Below are 25,170 nucleotides of genomic sequence, written 5' to 3' on the forward strand. Positions count from 1 at the left end.
AACCTGGACCCCTCAAGCCCCAAAGACAGCTCATAGCAAGGAAAGTAATTTCAGAGAAGGGGCTTTGGTTGTTTAATTGCTTCCTCTTCTGCAGGCATTCACAACACTCAGCTCTCTCACACACACCCATATGCTGCCCCCTCCCAGGTATATACACGGGGGGACGCCCCCCTGTAAGGGGACACCCACCACCGACACCCACCATCCCCGAAGGAACCAACGTCCGTTCAGAAAACAAACTCTGACACACAGTCCAAAAGAAAATAACAAAACAAAAAAACCCCCAAACTTTACTTGCATTTAGCCATTAATAAATAATTTACAGTATGTACACGCGGTGACACTCCACACAGGTCGCAGACGCGGGACACAGTGAGGGGCCCCCACTTCCAAGCAGAACGTGATCAAACACAACCAAAATAAAGTGCTTCACTTTTTACTTCCAACGTAGGGACCAACTAAAAACCAGCAGGGAGGGGCCGGGGCCACACTCCCGCCGCCCGCCCGCCCAGCGCGCGGCTTGGCAGGGCTCCGAGGGGACCTCTTGGAATGGGAGGCGGGGACCAGTCCGCAGCCTCCTGGGCCAGTGTATGAGAGGTCCCCGGGGTCAGCAGAGGGCGGCCGGCGGGGGGACAGTGATGGGGGGTGCAGGGCTTGCGGAAGGGGGCCCTCGGGGGCACGGCCACGCCTTTGGGGGCGGAGCCCAGCCCGCGGCGGCCTCTAGGGGTCTCTGAAACAGCAGCGGAGGCGGGAGTGGTCTGGGGCTCCTCGGATGGACAGCCTGGCTGACGTATAGTGGGGAAGTCTCCGTGTGGACGCGGGGCTTAAGAGGAAGTCCGAGCCAGAGGGGACCCTGCCACCGATGCTAAGGGTTGAGATATCCTCCCGCTCCTCGCCCCGGAAGGCAGATGTGTGGGTGGGCAGGGTGGGGAGCAGGGCTCTGGGAGTGGGGGCAAGCGAGGAGAAAGCAGAGGATGAGGGCAGGCCAGCTAGCCCTCTCCGCTGGGTCCCCGGTTCACAGCCTGCAGCCCCAGATTCCCTGCCCACTGGATCTTACCACCTGCTGGGGAAGACCAAACATCAAGGCGGTCGTTCTCCATGTAGACAATTTAGAAGCAAAGGTTCGACTTCCTAAGGACGGTAGACTGGAAGGGGGATGGAAGGACAGGCGGTGGGAGTAAGGGGCCAGAGCAGGTCATTGCTCAGAGCGCGTGCCAACATGTAGGGGGCCCGGTCACGGGGGCCCGAACCCGTGCCCAGCTGGGGGGCGCCTGGTGGTCTCTCCTGGGCTCACGGGGAGGCCACGGGCGGGAAGGCATGGGGAGGGTGCAACGTTTTGGCCAAAGGATTCCCCCAGTTTTCTACAGACGCCAAGCAGCGCCCTGGGGCGTGTCCTAAAGGCCCAGCAGGAAGGGATGCCCTGCTCGGGGGTCCAGCCTGGGCCTGGGCCCGCCCCCGCCCCCGCCCCCGCCCCCGTGTGTGCGAGTGTGTAGAGTGTGTGTGCGTGCGTGGGTGCAGGCGGCCCCGGGGGTACGTGTGCAGCAGTCAGCCGGGCCTCTCTCAGTGCATCGCAGGGGTGGGAGCAGCTTGACATGCTGCCCCGCCCAGGGTCTCTGGCATGGGGTGGGGGCTTCCCGTGGGGGCTGGGGCTCTGATCTGCACATTCACACGGTGGGGAGCGCGGAGATGGGGGCGGAGGGAGGGGGGCAGCTTGTTCTCTGCACAGCTGGAGGTCACACACGTCACAGCACCCGTCGCCACCACCCCCAGTAGCGGGTCCCCCGGGGGAGGGGCAAAGAGGAGACATCCCATGCCCCCAGCCCTCGCCAGCAGGCAGCCCAAGGCGGCGGGGAGGTAACTGTCCCCCGCGGGGCCCACGGGGCCAGCAGGAAGCCACCAGACCCCATGCAGTGAGGGGCCGCCCCCGCGGTCTGTCCTAGGCGGCCCCCAGGAGCGCGGGGAGCAAGGCCAGGAGCAGGAGGGTGCCGAGAAGGGGCCAGGGGGCCGGGGGCGGCCCAGGGGCTGCCCCCGCCCGGCCTGGCGGCTCCCGAGTCCTCGCGTACAGGTGCAGCTTGTCCTTGTTGGAGTGAAGCATCTTGACGTCCTCCAGGGCGTAGTAGGCGGCCAGTGTGAAGTTCACGTCCCCCGTGGTGAGCAGGTCGAAGACGCAGGCCTGGTAGTACAGGTCCTCCACGGGCAGCTTCTCTTTGCACTTAGCCACGGCCGTCTCGTAGGGGAAGGTGTCCGGGGCTGGGGGCGCGGGGCTGGCGGCCGGCGGCTGAAGGGCGCCAGGGCCCTCGGCCGCGCCGGCTCGGAAGGCCTGGAAGTCGATCTGCTGGTTGAGGGGGCAGCCCCGCAGGCAGAGGTAGAGGCCCTGGCTGTCGCGGTCCTCTACGGCGTTGACCACCTCCTCGGGCATGCGCACGGCGAACGTCAGGTAGCGGCCCACCTGGCGCACCACGATGGTGGTGCCGATGTACTTGGCCTGGATCTCCACGTGCTGGCCCGACACCTTCTCGGTGATTTTCAGGCTGTTGGCCCCGTGCTTGTCCCCACCGTTCTTGGAGCCATCTGCGAAGGCGGCCGGCAGCTCGTCCATCTCAGCCTGGTACACCTTCTGGTCCACACACTCCTGGAAATTCTTGAAGATGATGGTGAGCTGTGGGCCAGAGGGTACAGAGACAGAGAGGCGTGAGATGGTGCTGGTGACTGCAGGGGGACGAGGCCCAGCCCTGGACTCATCATGACGCTCTGCACCGAGCAGACGGAAGGCCGGAGGCCCCAGGACGCTCTGCACTGTCCTTTCCCTGTTTTGGTCCCTGTTCGGTGAGACCTGTGCTATTATGCATTTAATATTTTTCTTTAAGACAATTTGCTTAATTTTTTTTTTATTATTTATAAAGGGAACTTTAGAAACTACTTTTCTAAATAGAAAAGCAGCTCATTTACTATATGCAGAGGAGAATCATAAAACGACAAGCAGGGCTAATTAAAAATAAAAGGTCTTTATTCACTGTGGTAGGTTGAAAAACAGCCTCTAAGATATCATGCCCTAAACCTTGGAACCTGTTAAAATTCCAATACTTTGGCCACGTGATGGGAACAGCTGACACACTGGAAAAGATCCTGATGCTGGGGAAGATTGAAGGCAGGAGAAGGGGGCGACAGAGGATGAGATGGTTGGTTGGCATCACCAATGCAACAGACATAAACTTGGGCAAACTCCAGGAGATGGTAAGGGACAGGAAGGCCTGGTGTGCTGCAGTCCATGGGTTCGCAAAGAGTTGGCGACTGGACCACAACAGCAATGGTAAATGGGATTTTACAGGTGGGATTAGGTTACGGATACTGAGATGGAGAAATGATCCTGATGGACCCTAAGCGTAATCACACGTGTCCTTGTAAGACAGAGGCAGGAAATCTGACCGCAGAAGAGAAGGCGGTATTTCTACGGAGGCAGAGACTCGAGGGACGTGGCCACAAGTTGAAGGATGCCGGCAACCAGCAGAGGCCTGGAAGAAGCAATGAACGGACTCTCCCCAGAGCCCCCAGAAGGACTGGCCTGGCCAACACATTGAGCTTTTTTTCTTTTCTTTAATTTAGGCTATTTTATTTATTTATTTAGGCTGAGCCAGCTCTCAGCTCTGGCATGTGGGATCTAGTTCCCTGATCAGGGATCGAACCTGTGCCCCCTGCATTATGAGCACAGAGTCTTATCCACTGGGCCATCCGAGAAGTCCCCATCTTGAGCTTTTTAAAGAGTCGTTTCAGACTTTTCGCCTTCAGGAGTATAAGGGGCTCAATTTCTGTCTGAATCACTTAGTTTGTGGTACTTGTCACAGCAGTGACAGGAAACTGATACGGTCCACAACCAAAGGACGGCGAGCCCGGGGCTGAACAACACAGCAGCTAGAACAAAGGAGGCTGCTGTGCACAGAAAGAACAAGCAGGCAAGGTCCACGAGGCAGAGGCCAGCAGAGGCCACGGCGGCGGGGCTGGCCCGAGGGGTCTCCCAGCCCAGCCTTGGCGAGCAGGAGGAAGCGGTGGGGGAGGGAGGTGCTGGTCAGCAGAAGGGAGACGGGTGCCCCCGGCGGAAAGGGCAGCTTTGGCCAGGGGAGCAGGGAGGCCCATTTCTGCTGAGCCTGCAGCCGGGGCAGGGGCTGCGCTGAGCTGCTGGAGAAGCAGAAGCAGCAGAAGGCCAAGAAGCTCCATCAGGAACTCTCCTCCTAAGAACACAAACAGAGGCTCACTCGCCACATTTATTACTAACACACCCATATGGTGCTGCAGGGGAGGGGACAATACCCCCGATTTACAGATGAGGACATTTTCGTTCAGACAGTAAAGTGACTGGCCCAAGGTCACACAGCCAGCAGGAGGCAGAGCTGGGACTGGGCTCTTGGTTTGCAGCCGCTGGACACTTCTGGCCAAAACAGTCATAGTGTGGGCGGCCTGGGAGAAGGACAAAAGACAAGCAGCCCACGGAGTGACCTGTCTCCCTATCATCAAGGGTGAGACGCGTGGCTATGCTTTCCTTCCTGATGTAACTAGGAAGACGGAGGGGGGCAGAGACGTGAGTGAAGCTAGAAGCCCCCATGCCCGTTCCTGTTGCCAGGGGCACGCTGTTTTACCACTGGTGGCTCTGGGTGCCTTGACAGCCATGGCACCACCCGGACCAAGGGCAGCTGGAACCTGGACTCGCAGCCTGAAGCCAGGCAGGGAGGAGAGGTGATGGGGGCAAGACGGTGCCCAGGCCTTGTGGGTCCCTGGCTAAAAGCCCACCCCCAACCTCTGCAGGGCCCCTGGGCCCTCATTCTCAGGCCTTGCCCCGTCACCCCCACTAAGCCTGGAGAAGAAGAGCCTCACCAGCTGGGGCACCCCGCCTCCTCGTGATGTCTGCAGGCCCAAGGGGCTTCGGCAAAGGGCAGGGCACTGCTGATGCTGCGTGAGGTTGGCCTCGGTGGAATCCCCTGCTTGGGCCCCGAGGGCGGTGTGGTGGCTGAAGGCCATGACGGTGGTCTGTACCCCTCTCCCGGCCCAGGGCAATGCAGCAACGCACTAGAGGAGTGTCTGGCTTAAGGGTGAGCGTGCAACGGAGCAAGGGCCCAGACCGGCCGGACACCAAGGAGAAAACCCAGAGAGGTGGCGACGGGGCAGCGAGGGCAGGAGGGTCGGGGAGGGGCAGCCAGGACCGCGGGTGTGCGGTGGGCACAGCCCAGGGCCCGTCTGCCCGCCGTTCTGGGGTAGCCGGGGGCACAGCCCGGAGCCCGAGGGGGGAGATGGTCCTGGCTGGGGGCCTCAGGAGCAGGGGCTGAGAGTCCCAAGGGCTGGAGGGGGCAGACTAGCAGCTACAGAAGGTTCTGGGCTGAGCAAACCAACAGGACAGAAAGAGCGAGAGCCCGCAGAGGTGTCCCCGGCTGCGTTTTGCCACTGTTCTGCAGGTCCCCTCACGTAGCGTAAAGCCCAGAGGTGACCAGCGGCGGATGAGGGCCCTCGGGGGGAACACAGACAAGACCCCGGCCCTTCTCACCCTGTTCCTGAGAAATGTGAGGATGTCTGAGAGAGGCCGACTACAGTATGACTTTGGGGGAACTCCAGGCCCCTGGGCCTTCCTGCGTCCCTGCCTCCATCAGAAACGGTAAAAATTAGGGACTTCCCTGGTGGCCCAGTGGCTATCACTCCACGCTCCCAACGCAGGGTGGGGCCCAGATTCGATCCCTGGTCAGGGAATGAGATATCCCATGCAGCAACAAAGATCGAATATCCCACGTGCAAAGACAAAGATCCAGTGCAGCCAAACCAATAAATAAATATAAAAAAAGAAACATTAAAAAACCACCTCTTGTGACTACATGGGTGTAAAGACTAATATAGTCCAGGCTGGCTCACGCTGGTTTTCTCCTTCGGGCTCTAAAGGAAGGCAAGCCTTTTTATGGGCCCTATCCCGGACGGGGAAGCCTGGTGGGCTGCCGTCTATGGGGTCGCACAGAGTCGGACACGACTGAAGCAACTTAGCAGCAGCAGCAGCCGTCTGGGGGCGGAGGCGCTGGGGCTGCAGGGCCTGGCGAATGACGAGGAGGGTGGGAAGGGGATACAAGCAGGGGCTGGTGCTCAGAAGCTGAGGCTGGAGGCTCTGTCCGAGCCACAGAGGGCGACGTCGGGGGGGCCCGCGTGCCTAGCTCCCTGGGCCCGGGGGTTCCGTCTCCCCACCTCCCCCGGGAGGTCATAGCTAGTCTGGGGAGGTGGCCCTCTGGTTCACTGAGGGATGTCCAGGAGGGCTGCAGCCCCACCACTCCGCCCGGGCCCTGAGCCTCGCGGAAGCCCACAGTGCGGCCACTCCCCCACCACCCAGACCTGCAGGGGGACCCACCTCTGGCTGCCTCACCTCCATCCAAGGCTTTCACCCCATGCGGAGGCCGCCTGCCTGCGGGGGGCGGTGGTGGGGAGCAGCCAGGGTGGTCCGGGCAGTGGGTGGTCCTGCCCCGGGGGTGGGAGGGGGCGTGGGCCGCGGGCCCGGGGGTCCATGCCCGGTGCTGTGCGCAGGGCCACACAAACACACGGAGGCCGCGGGCGGGGAGCGGGCCAGCCTTCCCGCTGCCATCGGCCTCCCTAGAACAGGAAAGGCTGGTTTCACTCTCCCCACCGTCGCTCGCGGAGACAGTCTGCTGGAAGGCTGACAGGCTGCTCGCCTCCTCTTGGCACCGGGGCCTGGGACTCAACCACAAGTAACAGCATGAAGGGGGCCTGTCGAAAGCGGGGCGGCCGGCTGCCAACGCGGCCACGGGCGCGGCTGCCGCTCCCGCAGCGCCCGCCCCGCTCCCCGGGGGCCCGCGCCCCCCCCCCCCCCCACCCCCACCGGGAGGCGGGCGGAGCCCCGTGTCATCAATCGACCTTTGGGGCCAGACCTGGGGCTGGGGGCTGTGTCCACACGCGGGAGGAGGCAGTCCACGACCCCAGTCCTCACGGGCCCACACTGCGGGGGCGGGGCGTGATGTCACGGGCCAAGCGGGTGAAAGATGCTGGGAATGCGGGTGCTCCAGGGAACCTGCCCGGGGCGGAGGCACGGAGACCCGAGTTCCTCTCCTCCCCAGCACGGCAGGAAAGAAAAAGGCAGCGCAGGAGGGTGGGCAGGAACGGGAGGCAGGCCCCAAGGGAATAGGAAGCTGAACTGTCAGCCTGGGCTGGAAATCTCTAGATCCGGACTCTCTACGAGAACAGGGCGGGGGTGGGGGCGGCCGAGCAGGGCTGGGCAGCAAGGATATCACGCTCCTGGGTGAGGTACCGTGGCTGGGGAGTGCGTGCGTGCTAAGGCACTTCAGTCGTGTCCAACTCCGCGGGACCCCACGGGCTGTGGCCTTCCAGGCTCCTCTGTCCATGGGGATTTTTCAGGCAAGAACACTGGAGTGGGTTGCCATACCCTCCTCCAGGGGATCTTCCTGACCCAGGGATCGAACCCACGTCTCCTATGACTCCTGCTTGGGCAGGCGGATTCCTTACTACTAGCGCCACCTGGGAATTGGGGATCGTGATGCAGGGGCTCCACTACCTTGGGGATAAGCTCTTACTCCGCCTGCTTCGGGGGTAAGCTCAGGGCCAGGACGGGCAGGAGGCCTTCCCCAGGGCTCCGGGTGGAGCCACCTGACGCCCCGACCCCGAGACCCTCAGCATCCTGCTGTCCCAGCCCCCGTCTCGAGCACCCTCAGGGCTGATCTCGCCGTCATTAACCCAGGGGCTGCTGGGCGGGAGGCGTCGCAGAACACAGAGGCTGGCACAAAAGAGCTGTCTGGCTGATGTTTTCTGCATCGGCGGAGAAACAAACACACCTGAGGACTGAAGGCCCACAGGAGAGCAGGCCGAGGCAGGCCGAGAGCGCTGGCAAGCAGCCACTGGTGTCTCTCGCCTGGGCACACACGGCCCTGCGGCCCAAGACAGGCTTGGCCACAGACTGGGAGCCTGTGGCCGTTCAGCCTCCAGCAGCGCTCGCGTTGCCTTCTGGCTGATGGGGAGATCAGAGAGGGTGCTGCTCAAGCACTTCTCCCGCCGGAAAGACGGAGGTGGCCCTGGGTCATGGCAGAAAGGGGCTGCCTTCATTAGGGAGCTCTGCAGCAGAGTGCCAGGCCCGTCTGGAGGCTCCACGCTGCAAGAGGAAGGGAGGTGCTCCCGAGTCTGCTTAGGCAGCTCTGCCGACCACGGTGCCCAGCAGTAAGACGGCCACAGAGCGAGCATTTGAAGCGTGTGGGCCACATGAATGAATGAATAAATGGAACGCAAGAAGGAATGAATGAAGGAATGAACCGCCGCTGAGCTAAGGGTCCCACCGAGTGTCCACAGAGAGCCCAGGGTGGCATCGAGGCGTTCTACAGCCAGGCACCTCACCCTGGTCTGTAGGACTCCCTGATACGTGATCTAAAAGCTCTTTCTCTACCTCGTCCCCCCAAGTCTAAGGTGCCAGCAGCCCCGCCTTGCTGGTCACTGAGCACAACCCCGCCCAGGTCTGTTATCACCCCTGATCCCCACGCCACGTTGGGTCAGGTCCCCCGAGGCCCAGAGCCCTCTCACACCCTCAGGAGCCTCCCTCTGCTCCCTGCCAGGACGGGACGGGGAGGCGGGGTCCCCCTCCACGGCATGTTTGCTGCTGGATTTAGAAGCCACAGCCTCAGGCTCCCGACACTCATTTATCTTGGCTCCTGGGAGAAAGGCGGGTAGGGGAATGGGCCGCAGAGAGCACAGCCGGGACCTTGCCTCGGGGCCCCCCTTGGTCTGCAGAGGGCTGGGCGTGGGGAAGAGGTGAGGCCGCCCACCAGGCTTCATGGCCCGGGGCCAGAGGCTTGTAAGAGCACCCACGGGGCCGTGGCCTGCTTATTTTCTACCCAGCAGCTGGTCCCTGGAGAGATCCCTGTGGGCAGGCGGGGGCCACCGGCGCAGAGGGAGGTGGCAGGAATTTTCCTGGCGGCCAGGTCACCTTGGTGTCCTACCCCGGGGTGTGGAGGGATGAGAAGGAACAGAAACACCCTTGTGGGCCAGCCTGGCACTGTTCCACACACTGCCCTGCAACGTGCTCTTCTTGGCAAAACAGACCCACTGCCAGATCGGAAGCCCTGGGGACTCTGAGGGCCATGCCCTGGGGAGGCAGAGGTGTCCCTGTCACCTGGGCCCTGATCACCCTGGGCCTCCCGGACTTGAGACCACGTCCTCTGGCTAAGTCTGAGTGTGAGATCATGGGAGACCCTCCCTGCAAATGGGGGGAGAGTCTGGAGGGGACTGGAATGTCCCATGGCCTGGCCCCGGCCACATCGGGGCTGCCTCTGGGTGGGGCTCTGAGAGCAGCACTCAGGTCCTGCCACCCAAACACTGAAGCCTCCCTGGATAAGAAGACAACTGGCTCTTGGTGGCCTCAGGGGCTTCTAGGTGGGAACTGCCTCTCCTGACAGCAAGAACCTGCTGGGCTCTGGAGTCCCCTGGCCCGGGTGAAATCCTAGCGCGGTTTCCAGCCGAACGCACTTGGGTGGGGAGGCCGCTTTCCCTCTTGAAGCCTCAGTTCCGGATGTGTCAAATGGAGGTCCCCCGGCTGGGTAGGCTGCCTGGGTGGCCCCTGGGGTGCCCAGTGGGCTGATGCCTAATCCTCACTTGTTCCCTCTTCCCGATGCCCCCGGCAGCATGCTGCAGCCCTGTCCTCCAGCCAGCATCTTTAATGCCCTTCATGCCCCAGAATCACTGGGAGCTTTAAACAACACATCTGATCCCCACCCAGATATCTGGTGTCAGACTGGCTTGGGGGCTCCAGAACCACTATCCTCTAAAGTCTGCTTAGTTTGTAAATGTGCAGCCGCAATGGGAATCCCTGGGTAGGGCCGTCACCTCCAGGAGGCTGTCAGGCCCACTTGTCTGGGGTGGGGTTTGACCCCTATTGGACAGAAAGTGCAGTGATGACGACGGCAGAAACATACCTGCATAGAGGATCCTCTTGATCAGGATTTGACACTGGGCTTCTACCAAAATACAGTTTGAGGCAAGAGAAGAATACTCCAAAAGTTTGAAACTGAATGCTCTGGGAGTATTTCTAAACTTTCCGGACTATTAACCGCAGGAAAAAAAATCCATCTTACATGTATACCCAATGTGCAGGCACATGAACAACAGAAACTAAGTTCCCTAAATGTTTACTCTCCTACTTACAAAGCATTCACAAACTGCCTTTAAGGCAGGCTAGGTTTTGCTATCTTGTTCTACTCTGCCCGCCCACCCCACTCCCCCAACAACTCTATGCCTATGTGCTAGCTTGTGACCCTAGAGTGCTGATTTCAAAGACCCCCTAGTGGATGGTGGCTGGCAGTTAAAGAAACATCCCACTCCAGGCAAAGGGCAAAGGTGGTTCCAGGGTGTTTTGTTGTTTAGCCACTAAATTGTTTCTGACTCTTTGCGACCCCATGAACTGTAACTCGCCAGGCTCCTATGTCCATGAAATTCTCCAGGCAAGAATACTGGAGTAGGTAGCCATTTCCTTCTCCAGGGTATCTGCCCAACCCAGGGATCGATCCCATGTCTCCTGCATTGGCTGGTGGATTCTTGACCACTGGGCCACCAGGAAAGCCCTCCAGGGTGGTTTGCTGTGTTGTGCTGTGCTTAGTTGCTCAGTTGTGTCTGACTCTGTGACCCCATGGACTGTAGCTCGCCAGGCTCCTCTGTCCATGTGATTTTCCAAGCAAGAATACTGGAGTGGGTTGCCATGCCCTCCTCCAGAGGATCTTCCCAACCCAGGGATTGAAGGGCAGGTCTCCCACATTCGAGGCAGATTCTTTACTGTCTGAGCCACCAGGGAAGGCCAAGAATACTGGAGTGGGTAGCTTATCCCTTCTCCAGGGGATCACCCAGGAATCAAACTCGGGTCTCCTGCATTGTAGGCAGATTCTTTACCAGCTGAGCTACCAAAAAATTCCTGCCTAAATATTCAGCTCATTGACTGACAATAAGAAAATGTTGGGTGCAGGAGGCGTCTGGGTCTGGTGGGGGAAAATCTGGGCCCTCCTGACCCTAGGACCTGGTGCTGTGACACCCCGCCCCCGCCTCGGCCCCCCCCCCCACCCCCGGCCCCTCCGCCACGCCCCGGCCCCTCAGCTTCCCCCATACCTTGCTGGTGGCAGTGGCCGCCGAGCCGGGCAGCACCGGTGTGTTGGTGACCTGCACGTTCAGGTAATTATTGTCGATGAGCGGCCAGGCGCCCTGCACCTTGCAGGTCTGGAAACGGTCTGTGAAAGTCCGGAGGTGCGGGTCCCCGAAGAGGCCGCAGTGCGTGTAGTTGGGGGCAGCCGCGCGGTTGTGGAAGCTCTTCTCGTAGTGGCAGATCTCCGGGCTGTCCGAGCGCTCCTGGCTGTCCCCGGGCGGCGGCAGCGTGCGCAGGTGCGGCTGCGACGTGGGGCCATCCTTGGAGCAGTTGTGTTGGCTCATGAGGTCCTCGATGCCATGGACCGCCGAGTGGTAAGCCAGGTCCCCCCGGCAGGTGCGCGCAGTCCGCCGCGTGCACAGGGCGTAGGTGCGCAGTGCCGCGCAGAACTCGGGGGCGTCGTCCGCGGCCGGCGCGTGGCTGCCCGCCGTGGCGCTCCAGAACTCAGAGTTGCACTTGAGGATCTTGCACGAGGAGGAGGCTGCAGGGACGGGAAGAGGGGGTTGTCTTCAGGTTGGAAATTGTGAGCCCAGGCCTCTGGAACCCCCGCAACAGGCCAGGGCGGTGGGCACGTGCAAGGGAGGAAGGCGGCCTCTTCCCAGGTCCCGCAGGTGGTAGGTGGTCCAGTGCAAGATCGGCCCTGCCTACCTTCCTTAACGACCCTGGGTGGCCAGCCCTCTGCAGGCTTAAAGGGTTGAGGGAGCATGCCCCTATTTTCCCTATTCCAGCCCAGCCCCCCAAGCTTTCCGCCCACCCTTGTGCCTTTGACACATTCACACCAACAGCAACCTGGCAGGGAATGAAGCCCCACTATTCAGTATGTGTTCTGATCTCTGCCGCTGTGTAACCTTGCACAAATCACTTAGCTTCTCTGTGCCTCAGTGGGTGCTCAGTCCTGTCCGACTTTTTGCGACCCCAAGGACTATACAGTCCACCAGGCTCTTCTGTCCATGGGATTTCCTCGGCAAGAATACTGGAGTGGGTAGCCATTCTCTTCTCCAGGAGATCTTCCCTACTGAGCCACTTGGGAAGGCTGCCTGCCTCATTATATCTATCTAGAATGTGGGGTAATAACAGTATCTACCCTATGAGGTTGCTTAAAGTGTTAAAGGACTTACCCTGCATGGTGCACAGAGCAGAGGCTCAATGAATGTTGGCCACTGCGATTATTCTACTAGCCCTGGTTCCCTGGCTTCCTCCACAGACTAAGGGCAGCTTCCCCCTCAGTTCTGTAGCTCCGCACACCATTATCCTGCTCTGGACAGCAAGCTGGGAAACAACTAAGAGTGATAACCTTGGACGTGCTCCAGTTCATGCTTTTTTCCCCCAAGGTCACTCATAAGCTTTGAGACCTTAGTGACAATTTTATTGTTGTCACTAAGCTGTACCTGACTCTTTGCACTGCCATGGACGGTAGCCCACCAGGCCCCTTGTCCATGGAATTTTCCAGCAAGAAGACTGGAGTGGGTTGTCGTTTCCTCCTCCAGGGGATCTTCCCCACACAGGGATTGAACCTGCAGCTCTGACATTGGCAGGCGGAGTCTTTACCACCTCTCCACCTCATGCCTGAGAACTGTAACTTTAACACACCTGAATCTTGCACCCCCCCACACACGGACGCTGCCCTTTCCCACCCAGCCTCCTGGGTTCTTCTGTAGAGCTCGTGGAGACTACACGTGGCAGCAGGAGGGAAGCCTCTACACTGACGTCCAGGGGCAAATGGGGCCAGCAGACCAGCTAGGAGGCCCAGCGTTTGGTGTCGCAGCCCCGTCAGCAGAGGAGAAGAGGGGCTCTGGCTCCAGCCACCCCTGCCTGGGCCGCTAATCTGGCTCTTAACCTTGGAAAAGTCTATTTACTTTCTTATACTGGCTACCTGATGCGAAGACCCGACTCATTGGAAAAGACCCTGATCCTAGGAAAGATTGAGCTCAGGAAGAGAAGGGGGCGACAGAGGATGAGATGGCTGGATGGCATCACTGACTTGACGGACATGAGTCTGAACACACTCCAGGAGATAGTGAATGTCAGGGAAGCCTGGCATGCTGCAGTCTATGGGGTCGCAAAGAGTTGGACACGACTGAGCCACTGAACGACTGGCTTTTTACCTCTAAAATCAAGTGGGGATTAAAAGCAGGGACAGAAGTCCACAGGGGCAGGATTCCAAAAGCACTGTGCAGGCTGCCGCCCGGCCCCATACCTGGACAACCTATCTTGAGGCGCTCACTCACCTCTGCAGGAGCAGACACCATGCTCCTGGAGCAGATGTGGCCTGCCTAAGTCACACAGCTGGGAAACAAGATGCTCGTCCTAAAATCCAGGCTTTTCCTCTAACGTGACCTGTGTTTATCACACTGCTGGTGAACAAGGCCATTTCAGGTGGTATCTGGGTGAGCAGTCTTCTTTTAACTTGAGAAGTTATATATTTACTTAAATATGTATTGGGAAAAATAAAATAGATTTGACAGAAGAGCTACACATTTCCCATCTTAAGTTGAAGAAGCGTGCCGACCAAAAGAAGCAGACCTGGTAAACGATAGGTGGTAAGGGCCATGAACAGCTGCCGGCCAGGGAGACCCCTGTGTGGCTGGCCTCCCTGAAAGACATGTTCCTGGCCCAGGGCTCCTTTAAAACGCATCTAGAAGGGATGTCCCTGGTGGTGCAGTGGATAAGAATCCTCCTGCCAGCGCAGGGACACGGGTTTGATCCCTGGTCCAGGAAGATTCCACATGCAACTAAGAGTGTGCGTCCCACCTACTGAGCCTGCGTGCTCCAGGCCTGTGCTCTGCAGCAAGAGGAACCACTGCAATGCGAAGCCCCGCAGGTCCCACGTCCTTCAGGGCCCCGGGCAGCCCGGTGGGCAGGCGCTACAGCAGCCCATCTCCTAGAGGAGCAGAGCCAGGCTCAGGGGGGCTGGCTTTCGTGCCTGAGGCTCCACTGTGAGGAAGAAGCAGGAATTTAATTCAGCCCTTTAGGTAAAGAAGCTTCCTCCCAATGCAGCAGACACAAGAGACGTGGCTTCGATCCCTGGTTTGGGAAGATCCTCCAGAGGAGGGCATGGGAACCCACTCCAGTGCTCTTGCCTGGAGAATTCCATGGACAGAGGAGCCTGGGGGGCTACCGTCCACGGGGTCACACAGAGTTGGACCCGACTGAGAGCGCACAGTCGCAGACCTGAAGGGCCTAAGGGTCCTGAGGGCTTGGGCCCTCAGCAGCGCCAAGGCTTCAGACAACCTTGGTGCCTTCCTGATGCCCCCCAGCGGCCGCTGGGTGGTTCTCGGGCACACTCCCCCGCGGTGGGCTTCAGGGTGACTGAGCCTGCGGTGCTGAGAGGCCCCCACCCACCAGGAGGCCCACATACTCTGTGGCACTGCATCCACACTCTGGTTCCCAGGGTCTGTTTCTCAGGGTGCAGCCAGCGGCGGGCAGGGACTTGAAAGCTGGGGTCAGGAAGGTGCCTAGGGCAGGGCCCGCCTGCACTCAGATGGTGTGGGACATGTTGGGGGGCACGCCTCACCCCCATCATGTGTGGCTCCATCCCCCGCAAACATGCAGTAGTGGGGAGCTGTCCTGCTAACTCCACAGCCTTGAAAACCAGGCTCAGAGCCGTGTCTCAGAGCTCTCTGGTGTGTCTGGAACCCATGACTGAAATCCCCCTTAAGGTGCCCCCACAAAGGGAGTCCCTCAGATGCTCGGGGATCTGCTCAGAGGGTGCTCCTCAGATGTCCCTGTGCCCACCAGGGGGCGCTGACCCCACCGGCCTGCTGGGCCTGAAATCTGCATTTCGGCCAGGCCCTCTGGGGCTAGAGTGGGTTCTTTTCTTGTCAACAGTCACAGCCTCAGAGGGGCCGTTACTCCCCACCCCTTCCACCGCCACACGCACAGGTCTGGGGTGTGCGCTGGGAACTTGGTCTGGGCTGGGGGGCAGCGAGGAGCAAGCCCAGCAGGGAGTCCAGTTGCCAACGTGGAGTGGCCATGGAGAGCAGCTCTCATCTGCTCATCCCTGCTCATCCAGGCACCTTCTCTTACACCCCCTGCCCCCCCAGCCACGGGGAGCAATGGGGGTGGGGGAGATGGCAGGCCTGCCCGCCCCCCAGGTGGCGGCAGAGGGTGCTCTCCCGCCCTCCCTGCGCCCAGGGGCCAGGGCCCTGCTCTCCGCCTCCATCTGGGCAGGGTGGTGGTGGTGGGGCTGAGCTCGAAGCTCTCAACCTTCTGGAGAACGTTTGCTGTCACCCGGGACTGGGCCGAAAGTGGAGAAGTCTGAAGGAGACGCTGCTCGTGCGCGGTGCTGGGTGGGGGTCTGGCCTGAGGTCCTGCTCTGTCCCCTCCTAGCACTTGTGGGGAGTGGCTTGGCCTCAGTTTCAGCATCTGTGAAGTGGGGGCAGCACCGGCTTCAGAGCCTGCTGGAGACTGACGAGGTGGATGGGCGGTGCCTGGGGCCAGCGGGCACTCCCCAGATCAGAGTCCCTGCCAACAGTCTTGGAGGGGGACACATACAATCCCCGTGGGGTCAGAGGCTAAAGGTCACGCGGCAGGGCTGGAAGGAAGCAAGCACCTCCCCCGCTTCCTCCCCGGGAACCCAGGGATCGCCCGCAGCCTCCACTCCACCGCCTCCTGCTCAGGTCAGGGCCCTGGCTGGCCCTGGAACCTGCTCTTCCATCCTGACTCAGATCAGAGTCTGGGCAGCTATTCCTGGGTCCACTCACACCCAAAGGCCCAGCCCCACCTGGATCAAGCCAGGACCGTGATGCCTGTGGCCACACATCCCCGATGTCCTGGGTCTCCTCGGGCCTTGCACATCTTCCTGGGTATCTAAGAGGAAGCCCAGGCACTCTCATGGTAATGGACATACTACCGATCAGGGTGGGGGAGAGTCTTGCAAGAGGCCACTGCATGATGAGAGTGGGGGCCAGAGGTGGGGGACCCCGTTCCCCTCTGCCCTCTCTCCAGGAGGTCCCAGCCCGGCAGCTGTCATTTCCTGGGGCTGGGGACGGGGGGTCCCAGAGAAGGGCGTTAGGGATGCCAGAGCTGGACAGTCACCACGGGTGGGGAGCCGAGGGGGCACTGACCCCTGTGGGGCCATCTTGTTGCCCTGTGTCCACTTCTGTAAATCACAGGCGGAAGCTCCCCTCACCGCCACCTCCCAGGTTAGAGACTTGATGTAATCTGGCCCAGCATCAAAAGGAAAAGCTCTGCACTGGGGCGTCACCTGCCAGAGACAGCCCAAAGCGGCTGATTTTTATGTGCTGTATCTTTTAAAAAAAGCCAAAACCACCTGAATTCCAGGCAGTAAACCTTAGCCTTTTCTGATGTGAGTGTTCAAGGAAGGAAGGAAGGCAAGTCTGAGAGTTTGAAACACCTTACTGTGAGTGGGAGGAGGAGGTGAGCTTTTCTGAGCGAAGCCTTCTCTGCTCAGGCCTGGCTCCTGCAGACCTTGTTACGCAGCCAGGAGTGCAGAGCCAGGGCCTCAAAGTTCTCCTGAGCTCCTGTTTCCATCTCAGATGCGGCCGTGTCTGTCCTAGGGCGGGGGCGGCTCTCAGGGAGCCTGTGCTGACCTTGGGTACCTGGAGCTCCATCTCAGGCACCCAGGAAAAGGCTAAGACCATGCACAGACTTCTCGGAAGCCTAGGACACCTGTTTTGTTTTTGACTCAAGCCTCTTGGGACTTAGGACTTCGGGGATTAGCTACTAAGAAATAAACAGGAGAATCCAGAGGCTGCAAAGACACTGGCCGGCCCAGGTCACCACTAGGAAACCCCTGAAATTCCCTCCGGTGCCCTATGATGCTGGACACTTGGCTCAAAAAGTGGGGTGCAGGCTGGGGCTGTTATGGGAACCAACTGACTGAATGAAACTGCCTGCCCTGGCCAGGGAAGACAGTAGCCACCTGCATGAGTTATCTTAACAACAGGAGGTCCTGGTAAGGAACAAGGAACTAAGAAGCTACCACCAACTGGAAGAACGCAGGAAAGGTCAAAAAGAGACAGGAGACACCAGTCGGTATGTCCTACCAGCCTCCCAGAATCCTTGTTGGAATCCATCCTTCTCAATGCATGTACCACAAGGAAGGACTCCGAGTTAGAATGAGGGGCCAGAGACAACCAAGAAACTAAGCCCATCCCCGGAAAACCTGGGGCTACCAGCCACGTGGCAGAGCAGTTCTGGGTTCCCTCACCCTCCTGCTCTCCACCTTTCCCAATAAAGTCTCTTGCTTTATCAGCATGTGTGTCTCCTTGGACAATTCATTTGTAAGTGTTAGACAAGAGCCCATGCTCAGCCCTGGAGGAGGGTCCCCTTGCCACAGCAGGACTTGGGGACCCCGGGGATCCATTCACTCCTGATTTGTGCAGTGAGGCCCAGGGCTTCTGTTTCGCCATGCAACTGGCTTCGTCGAGATCACTGTAACTACGGATTGCTTGGTGGGCAAACTCCAGGTCAGCTTCCCAATGTGTAGCATGGAATTTTAAAACCCGGGGCCTGAGAGTGGCCACAGGTCAACAATTTGCACCTCCACCCAGCCCCCGCGGCAGGAAAGCCCCCTGCCCGGGCGGCCCCCAGGGCCGCCAGAGCTCTGCTGGGCTGGGCTGGCCCCTCCTGCTCTTGACAGCTCCAGCTGTGGACCCCAGGTCTGCCAGCTCGAGGGAGATGGGTGGGGGCTCTGGTTCTTCTCTAGAGCCACAGAGAAAAGGCTCAACAGTAACCCTGCAGTTACTGGAGATGGCCCCTCGGCTTTCCTGGGCCGCCTTCTTTGGGCCTCACAGAACTGTGTCAACCATCTACGGCCGAGTTGGGGTGCCACCTCGTGCCCACAGATCCCCTGAGAATCCTCTGACTCCCGCACTTGTCACTCAAAGCACCTGTACCCCCTCCCCTGGCACCCCGCCTCTGTAATCTTTCACTTTGTGGGGAGGTGGGATCCAGCCTGGTGGTTAAAAAAAAAAATCTGCCTGCAATGCAGGAGATGTGGGTTTGATCCCTGGGTTGGGAAGATCCCCTGGAGGAGGGCATCGCAACCCACTCCAGTATTCCTGCGTGGAGAATCCCATGGACAGAGGAGCCTGGAGGGCTACAGTCCATGGGGTCGCAAAGTCGAACTCGACTGAAGCAACTGAGCATGCACACACGGGCTTCAGACTACCTTCCTCGAGGTCTGAGACACAGCAGCGAGAGAAATCACAGCCACATGGCTTGCCTGACTTAATTCTTTTCCTTTAAATAGCAACCCAGAGCCTCTTGGAACAGAAAGGCGGGGGGCAGGGGGCGGGGTGCCGGGATCCGGGAGCAGCAGCTGTACAGACCCAGGCAGGATGGAGATATTTATGCACCGCCATGGCATTAGCTGCTTTCGGAGACCTCCTTTGAACTGTTAATCAAGCCCAATCTTTCAGAATAATAGCCTGATTATTACCGCCTTGTTTGCATAACAAAAAAGCCCAATAAAACTCACTTCGCCGAGTGCCGAGGGGTGCGAAAGCCCGGCCCTGAGAAAGGAGTCTTAGGAATGTGGAGCCGCTCCTGCGCCTGAACCCGGGAATAAAGACAATGCAATTTGCCACCGAGAAAAGCCCAACAGACCAATAAATTACCCTCGTGCAAAGGGATTAGATCAGGTTTCACTGGCGGTGTAGGAGGGGTGGGGTGAGCCAGGAAAGAGAAAAAACCTGCCTCTTCTTAAAGGAGTAAGGCGTCTTAGAAGGCAAGCCCGCCCATCACGTTGGGTCTGTCCAGCTCTGTGGTCTGCAGGGTAACTGCCTGGGTTCGTATACTAGCTGAAGGTTCTGGACTCAGTCCACTGCGTGCAGGCAAGGTGCTTCCTGCCATTCCTGGAACAAGCTCAGGTGAAGTCGGCTACAAAAACCACCAGGGTGCTGGGGAGAAGGTTCACATGTACAGAGATTGAAGGATGGGAGCACAGATAGTAAAGGGAAGCAGCCGTTCCACGGGGTCTGGAAGGGCAGTGGGATTCGCCAGGTGATGTGGGGCAGAGGTACATAAGTCCAAGGGGCTCCGAAGCAGCTGGCACGGGCCGGAACGCGAAATGCCGGATGGTGAGAGTGCGCTGGGAGTTTGGAGCCAGACACGGAAGCCCTGAGTGAAAGCCGGGGATGAAGCGAATGTAGTTCAGCTTCAAACTGCTTTGCTCTGCTCCGGTGCAAACCCTGTGTCCCCATTCACCCAGCTCCCAGTTGCCCGATTCCACCACAAGGCGGCGCTACACGAGGCCCAGCCAGGTTGACCCGGTCATCACAATCCAGCCTTGCCCCTTCTTCCCCTCCAGCTGCTGCTGTTCCAGTACCCAGCTCAGCCGTGCAGCAGCAGCCCTCCTCACAGCCCCGGGCCCCCAAGGTCCTCTTCAGTCTGCTCAGTCGCAGGAGTGGATGTCCCCTCCTGCAACGCTGTGTCTGCCTCCGTGGTCCCTCGTGGCCTTGCCCGTCCTCCCCTGCCCATCTAGACACAATCCATTGTAACAGCTCCCCCCTGTGGCAACACCCTGTGTGGTTTCTGTTTCCCTGACTGCACCCTGATACGCCAGCCCAAGGATTTCAGGTCGGATCCCGCTGAAAGCGGGAAGCCCACAGAGTAATTTTCAGTACGCACGTGGCATGATGAGAAGGCTATTTTAGGGAGTGGCGTAAAGTAAGAGAGGGTGGCTTTAATTAGGGTAGGAGCAGGCCGAGCAGAGGGAGAACAGCTTTAAGGAGAAAGTGGAAGGGGTGCGACACCCCCTCCCCGCCCTTGCCCCGGGGCAGCAGTGATGCTGAGGCTCGTCTCTTAGCAACGAGTTGGGATGCGGATCCCCAAGGAGGTGGGAGACCTGCTCCCATTCTCTGGGAGCACCAGGAGCACCGCACTGGCACCAGGCAGGCGCAGCGGGCCACTCCCCACCCTCTCCTGTTCTCCAGCACCGAGGCTGGGAGGGGACAGGGGACGGATACAGTGCCAGAATTTGGCAAGCTCTGGCTGGGCAGTGTTACGCAGTCTCCTAGCTTGAGAGGTGCCTGGGGCTGCCAGGCTTGTTGCTCCATTGTCCTGGCGTAAACACGCAGGTGTCTGGCGTCAGACACCAAAGAGGCACACACCCAGGTAAGGGACTGGCTTTTTCACCAGGTGCAGAGGACCCTGCCTTACTTAACCCACAAGCAGCCAGAATGATCCCCTTTCCTCAAAGGTATTCCTCCCAGCTCAGCCTGAGAACGGTCCAAGGAACTGCCCTTGCCCGTGACTCCAGCGTGCCTCTTGGCCCCCCTGAGAGCACTGGGGACTCCCTCTGGGGACCAGCTGACCTGAGAAAGATGAAGGCAGGGGGAAGCCTCTCAGAGCATCTGTACTGGCTGATGAAAGGCAGGAGGGGATGTGTGCTCTTGTGCTAAGTCCCTTCAGTCGTGTCTGACTCTGCAACCTCGGGGACTACAGCCCGCCAGGCTCCTCTGCCCCTGGGATTTTTCCGGCAAGAATACTGGAGTGGTTGCCACTTCTTCCTTCGGCGGGGGGTGGGGAGGTGGGGGCGTGGTCTTCCCAGCTCCTGTGTCTCCTGCATTGCGGGTGAACTCTTTACTGGCTGAGCCATAGGGGAGCTGGGGGTTAACTAACTCACTGCTAAGTGTGGGCAGAGGTGGCTGAATGCCACTCGCTGAGCTGGGCAGGCAGCACTGCCCCCTCATCACACCCAGCCAGGCTTCTCTGTCCCAGCTTCCACACATGCCAAGTCGCTGCAGGAAACCACGCCGAGTGCCAAGGAAAAGGGCACACCTCAGCTTTCCCAACTGGACACCCCCCCCCCCCCCCCCAGCTCCCCCTGGAGCCACACGCAGCCGGATCTGCAGCCAAGAGGGCCATGGCAGGCCTGTCAGCAGGGCTTCTCTGGGTCAGAAGGGCCCACAGCAGGCAGGAGCCGGGTGCGGGATCCCATGCCAAGACCACCCTGCCAGGAGGGCAGAGAGCTGAGCAAGCCTGGGTTCCACAGGGAGGATGGTTTGGGGGCCAAAGCGTCACTTTTTAGGTATAAATGAAGCTTGTGGGTGAGCAGTTTGGGCTTCCTGCTTTGAGGCACACTCCCTTTTCCTGAGTCTAGATAGCTGCTGCTATGCTCAGTCGCGTCGGACTCTTTGTGACCCCATGGACCGTAGCCCGCCAGGTTCCCCTGTCCATGGGATTCTCCAGGCAAGAATATTGGAGTGGGTTGCCATGCCCTCCTCCAGGGGATCTTCCCGATCCAGGGATCGAACCTGCGTCTCTTGAGCAAGTCTAGGTAAGGCTGGCTTCAGAGATGACAATTTTCCATTCTGGTCCTGCCTCCAGGAGCCCTGTGCTCCTCTGCTCAGCTGTCCTGGGTCAAAATCCACGTGAAGTGGCTTTGCTCCCCCACCTCCCTCCGCAGGCAGGCCCTTCTTCCACCTTCCTTGAGCACTGGGAGGACACCGGCCCGGCTGGTGCACACACGTGTGTGAGCCTGTGTTCCTGGAACATTCCTTAGCACGGGGAGCAATAATGGCTCCTTTCTGCAGGGACCTGGGCGCAGAGGGATCACTTTAATAGGAGTTTCGGTATTCCAACTGCCCGGGCGAAATGGTGCATGAAATGAATAAATAAGCAAAAACCCCAAAGACATAAATCTGACTTGGGAAAATTTGCACCATGAGAGCTCTGCCAAAGTGGCATCTGCTTTGAAATGCTAAGTCGGGGATGGACAGGGAGCAGAGAGGGTCTCTGGGAAGAGGCAACAATGTGGCAGCCGTGGGAAAGTGTGGTCACTCTTCATTCTGCTATCCAATCATATCTCCAAAGTTTCTTATTTTTTCCCTCTCATCATAAAGCCTTGTATGCTACACAGCTCAGAGTCTGAAATGCTACAGAGCACGTTCAATGAGTGTGTTTATCCAAAATCTGGCGTGTGGAAAAGCACAGAGGTCTGAGTTCTCCTGTTGGCTCTGCCGCTGACTCAGCTGTGTGATGTTGGGAACCTCTCTGACCCTCTGTCTCCTCATCGACACAGTGCGAATGATGATGCTCGGGGGGAGGGGTGACCATCTCATGAGGTGACACATTTCAAACATTTAGCAGAATACCTCGGATGTTCTGGCCACTGGATAAATGGGAGAGCTTTAAAAACTGTTGTTTGGGGGGATTTCCCCAGTGGTCCAGTGGTTAAGGCTCTGCCTTGCCATGCAGAGGACGCAGGTTCAATCCCTGGTCAGGGAACTAAGGTCCCGCATGCCTTGGGGCAACTAAGCCTGTGTGCCACAACTGCTGAGCTCAAGGGCCACAACTAAGGCTGATGCAGCCAAATAAATAAATAGATAAATAAATATTTTCAATGTTGTTTTTCACAAGGACCTGTCGTACAGCACATGGACCTCTGCTCAATGCTATGTGGTAGCCTGGATGGGAGCGGGTTTTGGGGGAGAATGGACACATGTATATGTACGGCTGAGTCCCTTCGCCGTTCACTTGAAACCATCACAACATTGTTAATAGGCTCTACTCCAATACAAAATAATAAATTTTAAAAAATTGTTGTTTTGCTTCAAATGATCATATTGTTTAGAATATAACAGTACCATGTCTTAAAGGCTATTCATGAATGTTAACTAGTGATGGCAGCCTGTGGGACGTTGGAATTTTGGTTATTTCCATTTTCTTATTTATCCTTTTCTATCTTTAGGTTTAAAAATGAGTACTGTCTTTATAAACAGAAAAACATCTTTTGGAAAGAATGATTGAGATATTTGGACAACCCCCTTCCCCAAACTTGCGATCTCGGTCCATGGAGCAAAAAAACAGAAACACAAAGAAACGCAACGGTCCTGTAATTTCTGGGATTGTGCCAGGCGTGTTTGGGGTGCATCTCAGAGAAAAGTGCACGCAGGAACAGGAAATGGGGTTCCTGCCCTTATAAACAGATCCAGTGATTTAGAAGAAGATTAAAAACCCAAGACTCGGGAAGCAACCAGGACACGAGGAAGACAGGTGTTAGTAGTCAAGGTGGCCGGTCCTCAGGTCATCAGAGGGACGGCGCTGGGCCCCGCCAGGTGGCACTGACCTTGGGCTTTGCCAGTGGGCGTTCCCTTTCCAAACCAGGCATGGCATAAGCAAGGCCTAGGGGCTGCCCACCCATAAGGTGGGTGGGTGGTGGCAGGTATGGAGACCAGCAGGGACCTGGAGCCCAGGGGCATGCCAGAGGCCACGGGAATGAGACTGGAGAGGAGTGTGGAACTGGGTGTCAGCGGGCTCTCCCTTCTGGGAGCTCCGGAGAGGGTCATGCAGAGCCCTGAGCTCCTGAGCAACTTGGATAGTGGGGCGGGGGCGGGGATCACCCCAGAGGCAGGTCCTGGGGTAGCTCAGCTGCTCGCGGCAGGTGCCAGTGGAGACAGGCAGGACAGGGCGCAGGAAGGAGGCCCAGTGCCGGGCAAACGGACAGAAGGGGAGGCCCTTTACATCCAGTACTGAACTGTCTGCGGCGGCAGGATTAACAGACACAGGCCAAGCCCTGGTCCCAGGACACAGAGAGTCCAGGGAGACCGACCATCCTGGGGTACCCAGGACTGAGGAGGCTTCTAAAGACATGGGACTCCCAACTTTAAGACTAGAAATTCCTGGCTCCACTGGAATGAGTTAGTTGCCCTAAAGAAACAGTGCCCTCAATTTCAGGCAGGCTGAATGCAGCCAGGCATTGAAACAGTATGACGTCCCAACCCCTCAACCAAACATAAAACCTGGATCCTCTAACAAGGGCCGGGCACATTGCACCCAAGAAGGACATGTTAGCAGGAACCGTATGACCTCCAACACAGAAAGTGGTCCCCATGAAGTTCCCTCACCTCCACAGAGACCTGGACCCAACTGCCCCATCTCACGGAACGTCCTTATCTAAGCCTGTTGATCGTCTCTGCCCAGTTCTCCTTTGGCACTGGGGTGACTGCTAGCAATTCCTCCAAGCTTGCAGCGGTTTCCCTTCCTAAACCTGACGACCAGAGATCCTCTCCTTATGCCCCAGCTCATCCTCAGGGCCAAAGGGTCAACCATCCACAGGACTTTACATCCCACCCTCCCTGGGAGCCAGGGCTCAGCCCTGCAGATCCCTTGGCGTGTCACGCACCAGCCTGCAGGCTGGAGCTACAGCCACCTGGCTCTGGCAATGGGACTCATTTCAGTCTCTCCCTCTGGGACACAAAGTCCTCCTGGGAGGACAATGATGTGATAAGCAGGTGGACTTGCTTGCACATTTTTGAATGGCAGCTCTCAGATAAACGTTCTCAACTCTAGAATGGCATGGATGTCCTTGGATACTGCACAGGGCCTGGGTCTTTGCAAGCCTTAGTTTCCCCACGAGGATTAATTTCTTAAACAACTGCAGTTTAAAAGGAAAAGGAAAGACAGGAGGAAACATAGAAGGCACAGGGCAATAATTTTTAGAACACTGATCCTCACAGTTGAGGTGCATCAGAGCCCCCTGGAACGTCTGTCACAGTACAGACTGCATGTTCCACTCCCAGAGCATCAGCTTCAGTCAGTTCCTAACACGTTCCTGGGGGAGGCTGGTGCTGCCGGTCCAAGGACCACACTTTGAGAACCACCGGAGCTGGAGAACAGCATCCATATGTAGCCAACGGGAAGCGTGCCAACATGTCTACAACATATGACTTTGATGAGTTCCTCTTGGAAATCTGTTTTATTAAGTCAAGGTGGTTTCAAAGTTTTAAAAAGTATCTATTAATTGTGTTTTGAAGTGTATGTTATTAGTGGAAGACTCTCCTAAGAAGCCTTTCTTGGCCTCCTGCCACGCGCCCCCCTCCCAACTAGACGTGGCCACCCTGTCCATTGGCTAAAAGTACAGCATCATGCCCGCAGACACCCTGACGAGCCGAGGGACACGGAAGGGCCCTTGTCCTTCCACCAGGCCTTGGAGGTGGACGCCAGCCTTGCTCAGATGAGGGCCCCCAATTCTGTCCCTGCATCAGGAATGCACGAGATGCGCCATGCAAGCTGAGAACATGTGAGCACTCTCACAAGCC

At 58.4% G+C, this 25,170-nt stretch overlaps 1 protein-coding gene across 1 annotated transcript in view; it reads right to left on the bottom strand.

Annotated features, from left to right (window-relative positions):
* Positions 1–259: 259 nt before the first annotated feature.
* RGMA (repulsive guidance molecule BMP co-receptor a) overlaps positions 260–25,170 on the bottom strand; it is a 50,678-nt gene continuing 25,767 nt past the window's right edge. The window contains exons 3-4 of the mRNA XM_006078764.4: positions 11,128–11,642; positions 260–2,659 (exon numbers count right to left, since the gene is read on the bottom strand). Of these exons, the coding sequence (XP_006078826.1) occupies positions 1,937–2,659; positions 11,128–11,642 (1,238 nt within the window). The 3' untranslated portion in view covers positions 260–1,936. The remainder of the gene's footprint in view (positions 2,660–11,127; positions 11,643–25,170) is intronic.

The sequence above is a fragment of the Bubalus bubalis genome, chromosome 20, assembly GCF_019923935.1.
Source record: "Bubalus bubalis isolate 160015118507 breed Murrah chromosome 20, NDDB_SH_1, whole genome shotgun sequence".
In the NCBI taxonomy this organism is placed as follows: domain Eukaryota; kingdom Metazoa; phylum Chordata; class Mammalia; order Artiodactyla; family Bovidae; genus Bubalus; species Bubalus bubalis.